General features: G+C 43.8%; 2 protein-coding genes across 3 annotated transcripts; one reads left to right on the forward strand and one right to left on the reverse strand.

Moving 5' to 3' along the window:
* Positions 1-511: 511 nt before the first annotated feature.
* Positions 512-8,437, forward strand: LOC120706769 (glycerophosphodiester phosphodiesterase GDPDL3-like). Of its 2 annotated transcripts, XM_039991502.1 has the most exons (12): positions 525-853; positions 1,594-1,887; positions 2,083-2,195; positions 2,278-2,776; positions 3,004-3,042; positions 3,128-3,415; positions 3,547-3,686; positions 3,851-4,337; positions 4,450-4,622; positions 7,201-7,554; positions 7,649-7,729; positions 8,068-8,437. In XM_039991502.1, exons 1-11 carry the CDS (start codon positions 742-744, stop codon positions 7,664-7,666), a joined length of 2,517 nt encoding a protein of 838 aa, XP_039847436.1. In that variant the 5' UTR covers positions 525-741; the 3' UTR covers positions 7,667-7,729; positions 8,068-8,437. The 2 variants fall into 2 exon arrangements, with proteins under 2 accessions (XP_039847427.1, XP_039847436.1); XM_039991493.1 differs by lacking the exons at positions 7,201-7,554; positions 7,649-7,729; positions 8,068-8,437 and having other exon boundaries at positions 512-853; positions 4,450-5,003.
* Positions 8,438-10,478: 2,041 nt separating this feature from the next.
* LOC120706782 lies at positions 10,479-11,652 on the reverse strand. Its single transcript, XM_039991514.1, has one exon. It carries the CDS (start codon positions 11,050-11,052, stop codon positions 10,738-10,740), a length of 315 nt encoding a protein of 104 aa, XP_039847448.1. The 5' UTR covers positions 11,053-11,652; the 3' UTR covers positions 10,479-10,737.
* Positions 11,653-13,300: the final 1,648 nt, after the last annotated feature.

Raw genomic sequence — 13,300 nt, forward strand, 5'->3', positions numbered from 1 at the left:
ATTCAAATTTAAATTCAAAAAATAAAAAATTCTAAAAAAATTACTAAAAATACTTCAAGGTGCGATGAATCTAATGGTGTCAAATTTTCTCAAAAATTCGTTCATTTAGTATAGTTTGCGGGGATTTGAAGTTAAACAAAAAAACGTGCATACAAAAGTATACAAATATAATGTAAAAGTTATACAAACATATTATAAAAAAAACGTTCATTTAGACTAAAATATGTTATACAAACATTCATTTAGTTTACTTTGCGGGCATTTGAATTTAAACCAAAAAAAATTAAATTTGGCCAGTTATCGATCAAACCGGCCGGTAAACCGGTCAAACCGACCGGTATACCGGTACGAACCGGTTGAACTGCGAAATTTAAATTCCACAGATACCAACCGGTTTTCGGCCAAACCGGACCGGTATACCGGTACTGGACCGCGCCGGTTTGGCCGGACCGGTCGGTAAGGTTAACCCTGCTCCTATCACACACGGGACACAGCTCAGCAGCATCATCGCATCGCGCCCCGTCTCCATTTCTTTGTCTCTCTCCCGGTCTTAAAAATCCAACGCGGCCGCCGGACGCGCATTGCTCTTCCTACCTCCCTCCCTGGTTCGCCTCCCCGCCCCCTCTTCCCCCCTGCTCCTCCCCTTCTTCCCCGGGGGGCGGGCGTTCTTGGAGCCGGAGCTTCTGGAGCTGCTGCTGCTGCTGACGCCGCCGGCGGTGGTCCTGTAGGTGGCGGTTCGCAATGGGGAGGAGCAGCCGCGCCTGCTCCGTCCTTGGCTCAGCCCTGCTCCTGCTGCTGCTCTCGCTCGGCTCCGCCGCCGCGCAGAAGGGCTCCACCTGGAAGACCCTGAGTGGTAGGCTCGATTCGCTGTGCCTCACTTCCTTTCTTGCAAGGTTCGGCAGCATGGGCGTATGTGATCTGTCTATCTGGGCCGATTTGCTGCTACCCTTCGCTTAAAGATCAGTTTTTTCTTGGAAACTGCAATTTGTACTGCTGTTTGAGCTGGATCTTTAGGACGAGAACAAGTTGGATGCGCATTTTTTTTATTCCTACTATCGAAGCTCAAGCTTCTATTTTTTTTTCCAGCAAAATAGTTCTGCTGGTCATAAGTGCTCTTTGGGAACTAGTAGATTTCTGATTGGTAGCTTAGGGGCCGGCCATGATGCTTACCTTTTTTACTTTCTAGAAAATTTCCACGGTAGCCTTTCCAGCTGAATGACATTTGGTTAGGATACGATAGCAACCTCTTTGGGATTATCTTACATATCCATGCTCTAGTACAAAGCCTATGAGCAATCATTGTCACCCCTTAGTGAGAAATACGTGTAACATAACTAGCTGTAGGCATTTTACTATTCATTCGGTTGGTTGCTTATGGCCCATAGGGATTGTTTGTTGCGAGAAGAATGGATCACTTCGATGGATATGAATTCGAGCTTGATTTCACTCTTAACAGAGATAATGGCTGGTAATCTGAGAGGGTCATGCTCATTGACCGTCTGGTAATTTGGGTTATCAATTACCTCCTATGGCAGTGCGCTTATGGCCTATTGGCCTTCCTCAAGTCTACTCACAATCATCTCATTGTTTCAGGCAAGGCTCCAGCAATTATTGCCAAGGGCGGCTTCTCAGGCCTTTTTCCAGATTCCAGTGGTAATGCTTATCAGTTTGTTGGAATTGCTAGCTCTCCTGACACAGCCATCTCGTGCGATGTTTGGTTGACCAAGGATGCCGTTGGCATCTGCCTTCCAAACATAAATATGGATAACTGCACCACCATATCTGATCAATTCCCACAGGGGAAGAAGACCTACAATGTTAATGGTGTGTCTACAGCAGGCTGGTTCTCTGTCGACTTTACAATCACTGATCTGCAAAATGTAACCTGTAAGTACAATCACAAACTTGTACTTTGCTAATGTCTTGAGCATTTAGATCTTCTGAAGTTTAATAGACTAAGCTTTTTTTTCTTCTTCTGTGTACATTCGAAGAAAAACATTCCGATGTCTGTGCATATAATCTTATACTGTTACTTTACCAATGAATCTGTCTTGCTTGTCTAACTCAGTTTGTTGTTTACAGTGAAGCAATCAATCTTGTCCCGTCCGTATTACTTCGATGGTTTATGGCCAATAGTTCCTGTTGATGCTGTTTTGTCCCAATTTAAGGTCCCTGCTGTTTGGTTAAATGTGCCGGTAGGGTTCAAACTTAATCACTTGCATTGAACTACAAATTGGGATTTCTCTCACCTGAACATTTGTTTTCTGCACATTGCAGCTTGACAGTTTCTACAGCCAGTTTAAGCTCAACATGAGAAGCTATATCCTATCTCTAACAAAACAATACATCGTTGACTACATTTCATCGCCTGAAGTGAACTTCCTCACAAGCATATCTGGAAGAGTTAGCAAGAAGACAAAGCTTGTGTTCCGATTTCTTGATGAACGCTCTATTGAGCCATCTACAAACCAGACATATGGTTCAATGTTGAAAAATCTAACTTTCGTCAAGACTTTTGCTTCTGGAATACTTGTCCCTAAAAACTATATCTGGCCGGTCACACCTGATAATTATCTGCTGTCCTATACTTCAGTCGTTGATGATGCTCATAAAGCAGGGCTAGAAGTCTATGCTGCTGGTTTTGCAAATGACTTTGCTATCAGCTACAACTACAGCTATGATCCATTGACAGAATACCTTTCCTTCATTGATAATGGTGCCTTCTCTGTTGATGGTGTATTGTCCGATTTCCCTATTACCCCTTCAGAGGCAGTCGGTGAGTCCACGTTTTATCGTATCTTCATGATGCAATAAGAAAATATTTGCTGGCCACTTAATGTAATCAACCTGGCATATTTGTCAGTTTGATATTTCATTCATAATAGTTTGAATATAATAATGGTCCACTTTTCAACTTTCTCAAGCATCTTCAAACAAGTTAGAAGAAGCAGTATGGATCATGGCTTTCGCTAGTCTTGATTCTTTTTTTTTTTATCTGTGCAGGTTGCTTTAGTAACCTTAACGACAGCAAGATAGATCATGGTATGCTTGCTTCCCTTGTCAGATATGTTTAACTTCACCCATATAGTAATGTTATTGAACTTCAGCTTTCACATTGATGCTGCAGCTAAACCTCTAGTAATCTCTCACAATGGTGCCAGTGGTGACTACCCAGACTGCACTGACCAAGCTTACCAAAAGGCAGTTGCTGATGGTGCAGATGTCATTGACTGTCCTGTTCAAGTGACCAAAGATGGCATACCAATATGCATGAGTTCCATTGACCTGATGGATGTTACTACTGTTGCAACATCACAATTTGCCACTCCAGCAGTTACCATAACAGATCTTAAGCCTGTTCCTGGAGTCTTTTCCTTCAACCTCACTTGGGATGATATTTCGAAGAACCTGAAGCGTAAGTCTATCTGACTTCTTTTTTGTTTCTTGTTCTACAACTAATTACCTAGTGAGCTATCAATGGCCCATCTGTGATGTTTCTACAATTTTCGTGCATTTGTTTCGAGATTGACATTTTCATATTTACAGCCATGATATCAAACCCATTGAGCAAGTTCCAACTATATAGAAATCCAAGAAACAAGAATGCCGGGAGTTTCATGAGACTATCAGACTTTTTGGCCTTTGCAAAAGATAAGGATTTGTCTGGAATCATGATCACTGTAGAGGTAAGAATTTAATAACGCATGCTGGGTTATAATTAGTATGAACCTAATTTGAGTGACATTTAGCTAATTGCGGTGCTGGCTTTTAAATGGCTTGGCTTTACAGTTCCATAACTCCAATGATGAGCACTTCATCCTCAGTTTTATTCCCTTTTTGATTTTTGCAGCGTGCTGCATTCATGGCAGAGAAGCTTGGATTTGGTGTGGTAGATGCAGTGATCAAAGCCCTTGATGACTCTGGTTACAGCAAACAGACTGCCCAGAAAGTTATGATCCAGTCAACGAACAGCTCAGTTCTAGTGAAGTTCAAGCAGGAAACCAAGTATGACCTTGTCTACATGATCGAGGAAGATGTCAGAGATGCTGCGCCTTCCTCCCTTGCAGACATTAAGAAGTTTGCCAGTGCTGTTTCTGTCAGCACCAAATCCATTTTCCCAACAACCAATCAATTCTTGACAAACCAGACCAATAATCTCGTCACATCCCTTCAATCTTCTGGCCTCCCAGTTTATGTTTATCTGCTCATGAATGAGTTTGTTTCTCAACCGTATGACTTTTTCTCAGACGCCACGGCACAGATCAATGGTTATGTGCAAGGTGCTAAAGTGGATGGAGTCATCACAGATTTCCCTGGGACTGCTCACAGATACAAATGTATGTTCTTGATTACATTTTCATGTATTACCTTGTCCTTAAGCATTTCAGATCCATGCAATTGTCACTGAATTTGTTGCTAACCTCGTGCATTGAATTTTAATTTCTGCAGTGAACTCTTGCATGGGAAAGAATGCACCGGACTTTATGCGGCCTGCGCAGCCAGGGGGCATCCTTTCAGTCATGGACCCAGGTGCTCAGCCACCAGCGGCAGCCCCAATGCCGCTCTTGACAGACTCTGACGTTGCAGAACCACCCCTACCTCCGGTCAGCAACACCACCACAGCTTCGACGCCTTCCCATGCTGCCCTCAGAATGAAGACCGATGCCTCCATCCTCATCACATTGCTGGTGCTATGTGCTTCTCTCCTGATTTGAAGATAGTCCTGCACATTGCGGAATGGGGCGTTAGATCTCTAATGAATGCATATCGAGCTGCTAATAGCTATTCTTTTCCACCACTTCATGTAGCAATTCTTTTTTTTCTTTTTTCTTTTTGTTTTGCGGAATTCGGGGGATGTGGATGTTCAGCTTGATACCCCAACGGTGGCACTTATGTGTGCTGCGCGTATCAACATTTTGGTACATATGTGTGGTGATACATTGTTCAGTGTTCAGGTCATCTTTTTCCCTGACAGTCAGCGTGCTTTTGAATTCTGATTGTTACAACTAGCCTACCAACCCGTGCAATTACACGTTAAATAATTTATAGTTACATGTCCCTAGTTAATACACCCTCTGTTTTAAATTATAATTTGTTTTATCTTTATTTTTAAAACATTCATCTAATTTTAACTAAGTTTATGGAAAATATAGATGGATATATATTTTAGTTTATCAAACGAACCTAGTTTAATACCGTAGATATTACAATTTTTTCTAAACTTGATCAAACATAGAGAAGTTTAATTTAGAACAAACTAAAATGACTTATAGTTTGGAATGATGGAATTATGTAAATAGAGTTTTTATTTGTACACCATAATACATTTTTAATATATTTTAACTCTTTTGCAAATAAATATACTTTAACTTGTATACATCACAATCATGATTAATGCGCTAGTAAGCCTAGCTCTATCTTAGTGCCAATTATTTATCATGATTAATGCGCTAGTAAGCCTAGCTCTATCTTAGTGCCAATTATTTATCATGATTAATGCGCTAGTAAGCCTAGCTCTATCTTAGTGCCAATTATTTAGGTTAACACAACGACATGTAGCTCATCACAAAAGCATCAAAATCTATTATCTTATTATTTGGCCAATAAATGGAGCCTTCACGTTCGCTCTCAAGACATAGACATTCCCACATTAATCGGAGAAAAATAGAAAAATAAAAATTACCCACCACAACAATTACGATAAAAATTAGCCTAAAATACCCTTGTGCCTAATTAAAAATCACCCACCAATGCCATTATGAAAAATTAAATATAAAATACCATTTAGCTATGCATCAGTTACAAATATATACTATTAATAAAACTATTAATAAAAACTAAAGCTAACAACAATCAATCAAAATAAAATGAAAATAAGAATAATTATCTGCATAATATTATTAAAGCTCAACAAATCAAATTGCTATTATAGGTAGATCATAGTTGAATTGTTTCAATCAACAATAAGACATAATTTACGATAATGAACAGGATGATGTATGGTAAAAAAAATAGTATGACCTTTAAGTAAGGATACACATGCAAATTTTTGAATTTTCAATACTAGCCGCGCAAATACGCGGGCTATACGCCTAGTTTATTTTTGAAAAGGACAACATCTCTTTTTATACATAGATAAATGTACAAATATTTCGGATTAGCTGTTTGGATAGACTCTCGGATTTAAATTTTAAATAAGAAGAGATTAAGAAGGATAGTTAGGGTAGATATGACTGGTACTATTTTATAGACTTAAATTTTATAAATATTTAAATTAGGCCGTATCTTTTTTTTTCTGCAATGGCAGATATGAGTAATTAAGATAAAGATATAGGATCTAAATTATGCTGGTTCTAATTTTTTCTATAACGGTAGATGTGGGTAATTAGGATATAGATACAGGGGTTATTTTAGGCTAATCCTTCATAATGGTAAAGATGGGTAATATTTTAGACCAAAGTAAACCCAACTGCCATTATCAATGAAGGTTGCCATATATTGATTAGTGGTTAGATATTTTGCTTTTTTCTAAAAAAATAGCATTTCTCTCTCTCTCTCTCTAAGATTTCCACTGAAGGTTTCAAAAGGCAGTAAGATTCACATTTCAATAAGTAGTGAGTACTTGGTATTACATCTAGTATGTAGTCTGAGCGATCATCATGTTCTGTTCGGCTGGCTGTGGCGGGTGACGGGTATGATTTGCTGTGAGAAAAAAATGCTGCTGACTGGCCGGTCACGGGTGTGTTACCGAGTATTGACTACGAGACGATCATTGAAAATTGAGTCTGGAGCAGCCATTGATAACTCAATTTCAAGTTGTGCAACAAGTATTGTTCGTTTGAGATGATGCACAGAGTACCTAGCAACCGTCAATCAGCATCCAAAATGGCTGGAGCAGTGGAGCTGGACATCACCGTCCACCCTCCGTCGGGACGCGGTGCTGCTGCGCTCACTACGAACCGTGGGTTGCGCGTGTGGCCACGGTTGCCGCAGCCAGCCGCCGTGCCCGTCCGCCCGTAGCCCATGCCGCCTGCCGCCTCGACGCCGGCGCCGGCCACGGCCGTGTACGTGGCGGCGGTGCCGCTGCGGGCGCCCAAGGGCCCCGGCCAGCTGCTGATGTCGGCGGGCTTCTCGCTGGGCCTGTGGGACCTGCAGCACTTCATGGTGGTCCTCCGGCCCGACCCGGCGGCCCGGGCGCAGGCGCTGGTCTTCGATTTCCAGCCGCGGGACCCCGAGGACGTCGCCGCCGCGCTGGCGGTGTTGTCGCGGGGCGAGATACCTGGTGAAAGCTCTCCGGCCATCTCGATCGATTCATTCATGCAGGGGAGACGAGGTTCGCAATCCAAGAACGGTGATATTTATTCAGATTTGCCTGCGATGATGGATGTTCAGGCGTGGTTCGGAGGAGAACGCTGCGGAGGGTCCCCGGCCGGCGGTGCTGGCTCGTCGGGCACTGCCGCGAGGGGGACGCCGTCGGCGCCGCCGACAGGTTCAGCGAGCGGTGGCCGACCGGCCTGGTCGTCGGGGAGCACGACTGCCGGGACTACACCAACGGTAATAATCCGCCATCGCCGCCTCAGAATTCTGAAAGTGCGATCCGCCTCACCCGTTTACTAATTATCTTTTTTTTCCCCTTCCTGATCGCAAGGGCTGGTTGAGGCCCTGACAGGTGAAAAACGTGTCCTGGAGACGCTCAGATCGGCGGCGGCAGCGGGGCGGCGCCGCCGTGGTGCGACTGCGAGTGCCTCTCTCTCTTTTCCTTCCTTTTTCCCGCGCCCTTCGTTCTCGTGGCGCACTAGCTCTCTGCTTGTGCAGTGCGCGTACTGAATCTCGCCCGGGATTCGGGATATGGTTTCCAATTCTTTGGTGACGTTGCGTGCGCGCAAGTTAGTGATGCAAGTGTTTGCTGAAAAAAAGAGAGAGAAAGCTAGTGATGCAATTTTGTTGCGGTAGATTAGATTGCTGGTGTTTTTGTTGCTCAGCCTTTTTCAGCATGTTTGATACAGTTAGTTCATCAGAATGTTTTGCCAGCATCCTTCTGAAATAACTTGTCACCTTACTCTGCAGATGGATGATCTGAATACCACTGCCAGTGTGTAGTACTAGTACATGGTGAAGTATCTACCATAGTCTTGCGGATTCTAACCAGAGACACCATGGTATAAATTGCAAGGGAATGGGGAGAGGAGCTAAGAAGCCGCACCGCCGCACCGGGCAGTGTGGTATCAGAGAAATGAGGACACTTTGCTTAAGATGAGGCAAAGATGAAGTAGCAATGGTGATCCATGAAATCAGGTGAAGTTCACTGAACAGGAAGAAGGTTTCGGTTCGATCTGTTGTCCGTATCTTTTGCCCTATAAACTATCTGAAGAATGAAATACTACAAACCGTGCATAGCAAGTATACTACCTGAACCTGAACTAAACAATTGTCACCCTGTCCAAGTGTCCATTGTGTGAGACAAACAGAAGTCAATTTTTCTAAACTTGAGAGGCAAAACAGGGCCATCCTCCTCCATCACAAGCGACAAAATGTATGCACCATCCATGACAAATATATAATAAGCCCAAGCTTTCCTGTAGCGATCCTCCTGTTGGAGTGTTGACCTTTGCACCAAATGCCTTTCAAGCGGTGGCAAGCTGCCCCCATGGTGTCCTGGGATATGGTACTGATCGCCATTGGTGGCCACCTTTGTTCGTCGCCACCAGCTCATCCATCTCAACCCCAGAAACAACGAACCAATCGCGTTCGCCGTGCTGACTTGCGCAATGATGACGCCGACAAATGGAGGTACCTCCGGTGCTGACTTGCGCAATGATGATGCCGACAAATGGAGGTAGCTCTGGCGTTGACTAATCGTGATGACTTCCTCCATTAATCCTAATCTGAAGCCTGAAAGGAGGAGACAGGGCCTGAAGGCGAGGTCTACTAATCCTTATCTGAAAGCCCCTTGTGATCGAAAGGCTTACCACGGCTTACCACCAACTCACAGGCTATTGTCGACCAACCACACATGGATATTGGATGGTGCATGCCCCTGCCCTACCTGCGCAGGCAAATCAGGCAGCAGCTAGTGATACGCATGTAGCAGAGGAAGAAGACAGTGTCCGTGTTTAGCTGGCCACCGGTCTGATCCCCACCACCATCGACATTCTTCTCTGAACTTTCTGCCTGCAGCTTAGGTTCTACCAGCGGCACTAGGTAATCAATCAAGCACTATCTTTAGCTCGAATCTAGATTCATCAAGATATGGAGAGATGGCACTTGCATTGAAGATCCGCTGGGTCGACCGATGTTGGTGAATCAGGAATGCTCTTCGTGGAGATAGATCCACAAGCCTTTTTGCGTCAGTAAAGATTTCTGAGCGGCATGTTCGTTCTTCAGAGCTTCAATGTCATGCGGCGTGACTCATGCCGATCGACATTTCAGCATGATCTGATGATGATGCCCTCGCCCCAGAACTGACAGGAGGCACCAACCATGGGCCTCAAATCTGTTCAGACTAGGGGTTCTCTCTCTAAGCCTTAAGTGATCTCCAACGGATCTTCTGGCACAGCCGTTAATTTTGGCTCGCCTCTCTGCGCGGTCACCGTCAGGTCCGATCTGCTGAACGAGGAATGCACGATGAGCAACCCTGCTGCGGTGCTGCCTAAGTCAAGGCTCACGAACCTTCTACCATCTGGTGGCACATGTTGAAATGGCAGCTCCTAAGTACAGTGTATTTCAAAAAAGGTACTCCTTCCATTTCAAATTATAAGACATTTCAACAATCTTTAAGAGTCATTTTTTTTTATATTTAACCAAATTTATATAATAGAATAATAATATTTATTATATAAACTAAGTTTCATTAGATTTTTTATTAGTTATTTTTTTTATAGTACATCAATTTGATATCATAAATTTTTATATTTCTCTCTATAATCTTGGTCAAACTTGAGATTGCTGTCTCTCCAAAATTATTGGAATGTCTTATAATTTGGAACGGATGGAGTAGATCGATGTAAGATTTCTCTTCGTTTTCAAAATTCTACACTTCTTTGCTTCCTTATCATCACAACATTGCACATACTTTGGACAATTTATATATCAGGCAACTACAGTGTTCCGCTTCTGATCCCAACCTCAACTTCAATTCCCCATATCTCGGCATGCCGACGACTTATCACGGCAGACCTGTCATCGGGGCCAGAAGTAATCGAGCATTATTTTGCGAAGGCAAAAATATTTTGGCCGACAACCAACCTTTTGGTGCGAAACTTTAAAACTCGTAGTATTTTTTTAGCTGAAATTACAAATGAAACATGGGAAGTTTCTGAATTGCGACATCCGATAGGTTATCATGGATCATGCCTGTCGTCTTCATGCATCAAAAGATCTGTCAAAGCAGCAAAATATTTTTGGACCATATTCTCGAAACACAGAAACTTCTTCTACCTACAACTACAAAGACTCCAAAGGCCAAACACCACGAAAAGGGAACAATGAGTAGTTACCATGGAACTTTTAACTTTATATGCTACTAGTAGACTACTAGTAGTGACCACTGCGTACATACGTACAAGAATAATACGAGATACAGTACTCGATCTCTACACCTCTACGCACCAACTCAACCTAAGTACATATGCTTAACACCTACCACTACCAATGGTACATGCGTGGATACGCTGTACGTATGTATATACGGACGTAGAATCCTACGTACGCTAGTACCACACAAGCAAATACGCACGGCTACGCGTAGATGGCGTAGCGCATGCTCTCGCGCACCATGAGGTGGCTGACCTCGTCGGCGCGCGGCCGCCACCCGCTGGCCGCCCACGCCTCCTCCGTGGCGCCGCCGTCCTCGCCGTCGAAGCGGATGGCGCACGCCATCGCCAGCAGCGCCCTCGCCAGCGCGCCGCCCAGCGTCGTCGTCGCCGCCACCGCCGCGCCTCCCACGGCCGGTGCGGCGGCGCCGTCGTCGCCGCCGAGCGCGCTCTCGTCGACCACCCGCGCCGTCCGCCGCCGGCGCCCCCACCGCAGGCCCTGCCGCACCAGGCTCCACATGATGCTGATGTCCTCCGGCGATCGATCGAGCAGCAAGCAAGAAGCCAATCGATCAAGAACCTTCTCGAGTCCTCCACGATCGATCTTTGCGTGCACGGACGCTCCTGATCTCACTCCCTAGCTAGGTTTGTTGGGTCACGCGGCTCGCGCCATGTCCATGGCACCTCCCAGTATGCTTGCTAGCTTGTGCGGGCTTCTTCCTTGCCTCGGCCACGCCATCATCGACCAGGGCGGAGCCTCACAGGTAGTATATATAAGGGAACGATCGATGCAGCTGGCTACACTACACGAGATTGCTCGATCAGGTTATTATTAGCTCATGGAATTGAAGCAACCAGCATCCTTGGGACATGTATATATGGAAGAGAAGAGGACGGAGAGGCAGGGGACGGAGGAGGCATTAGGCGTGCGTGATTAGCAAGGAGGGCAGGAGCAGGGAGCTGATGATGGTAGTGGTGGTGGGGAGAGGGGAGCACTAGCTGGCCTGGGTAAAGAAAAGGTTAAGCTAAGCTATCACGAACTACTCGGTAGTGGGATGTAGGATTCTTGCTGGACTGGGTGGTGGTGCTGGTGCTTGTTTCTTTCACCCGGGTGCATCATCAGACGCGGACCGGGCCAACGGGCCTGCCTTTATATGGCAGAATAATTCAACCCCGGCCCTGTGTTTGTGTGTGCTGTTCCTAATCCTAGACTAGCACGGATAACCCTCGACTATAGACGAAGTTCGGATAACCCCTAAATTATGATTTGATTTATTTTACCTTCCAAACTATGTCTTTTGGTTCAAATTACCCCTAACCCTAATACAATTAGTATTTTTTATTTCTCCATGCATAGGTGAAGTTTTAAGTTGAAATTTTATAGAACTATAGTCACATCATAACACATGTTAAAAACATATATGCATCATAATATTTTATCATTATATTGATAGATTAGGATATTTAATAACAAATTAATCATTGGAGTTCAAACTTATATGAAAAAAATGATGAAATAAATTATAATAATTTTTTAAAATATGCATTGTGATGTGCACTACTACCCTGCAAAATTTGAAATTAAAATTAATCTTGTGTATGGAGAAACAAAAAAATAAGACATATTGTATTATGTGGTAAAATGAACTAAATTGTATAGTTTAGGAGGTAAATTGAACTAAGTTATAGTTTAGGGGGTTATTTAGACTTTAGCTATACTTGGAGCGAGTAAATTGAAATTTTTTCTTTTAATTTTGACGCAGCTAAAATCATGGTAACGACCTTCAGTGATGTACATGCAGTTAAGTAATTCATTCATGGCTTCATCCAGTGTTCGTTGTCAGTAGCTGTAGGTTGTGGCACTTGCGAGCCTAGCCTAACAAGTCGAGTCGAGCCAGCTTGTTATGTTTACAGCGGTTTTTGTCACTACTATATGTCTATATATATAGGTTGTGAAAAAAATTAATAGGCTCATTATGCTGTTTTCTTAAAGGTCAACGGAATGTTTGCATCCGCCCATTACACGATCAAGATCTCATGATCAGAATCAGAATAACATCTTATTCCGAGCGACCACATCCATGCCGATCGTCTAATAACCTAAGTCGTCGTCGTCTGCTTGTTTCTTTGGATGGCTGCTGTTACTTGTTTTGCAAGCCGTGTTAGGTGCGCGCGCGTGAAAGTTCAAAGCGATAATCATGTCATGTCATGTCACGCGAAGACCAATTATGTTAATGAATAAAAGATTAATCAACCGCCATAAAAGAAGATTATCCCATAAAAAAGATTAGTCATGCATATCCAGGTGCTTTTCCGCCCCCCTGTTTTGGTCGTTCTCTGCTTCTTCAGATAACTCTCTAATTCCTTTTTCTCTTTGGTTCTCTCTGAGCTCATCTGCTCAAGGTTAATCATAAACTAGTGAACCACTATCAAGGCAAAAAAAAACTTGCCTAACTTGTGCTTTACAATGTCATATTAGGATCAGATAAAATATATTTTCCTGCAGGCAGGAGCTGTTGCTAGCCAGGAACAGGTAAATCTAAACATTGCGCTCAACAGGATCTAAACATGAATGGGTAATTCTCAAGCAAGGTCCTATGACCGCCCCACCCTCCCCCCCCCCCCCCCCCCCCCCCCCCCCCCCCCCGCGTTCCCTAGCAGTATCTATGCATGATTTATCCTAGTTTTGTTCAGAGGTTCAAAAGTGATGGCATGTAATGTGATGGCTGAACGTAATTTTAGAGTTTGTATACTCACTCAACTATTCA

This window comes from Panicum virgatum, chromosome 1K, assembly GCF_016808335.1.
Source record: "Panicum virgatum strain AP13 chromosome 1K, P.virgatum_v5, whole genome shotgun sequence".
Lineage (NCBI taxonomy): Eukaryota > Viridiplantae > Streptophyta > Magnoliopsida > Poales > Poaceae > Panicum > Panicum virgatum.

Excerpts from the sequence above, each read along its gene's own strand:
- LOC120706769 (XM_039991502.1), top strand. The coding sequence starts at position 742 with ATGGGGAGGAGCAGCCGCGCCTGCTCCGTCCTTGGCTCAGCCCTGCTC. Across the intron at positions 2,196-2,277 it reads CTGTTTGGTTAAATGTGCCG|CTTGACAGTTTCTACAGCCA; the intron begins GTAGGGTTCAAA and ends TGCACATTGCAG. Across the intron at positions 2,777-3,003 it reads TACCCCTTCAGAGGCAGTCG|GTTGCTTTAGTAACCTTAAC; the intron begins GTGAGTCCACGT and ends TTATCTGTGCAG.
- LOC120706782 (XM_039991514.1), bottom strand. The coding sequence starts at position 11,052 with ATGTGGAGCCTGGTGCGGCAGGGCCTGCGGTGGGGGCGCCGGCGGCGG.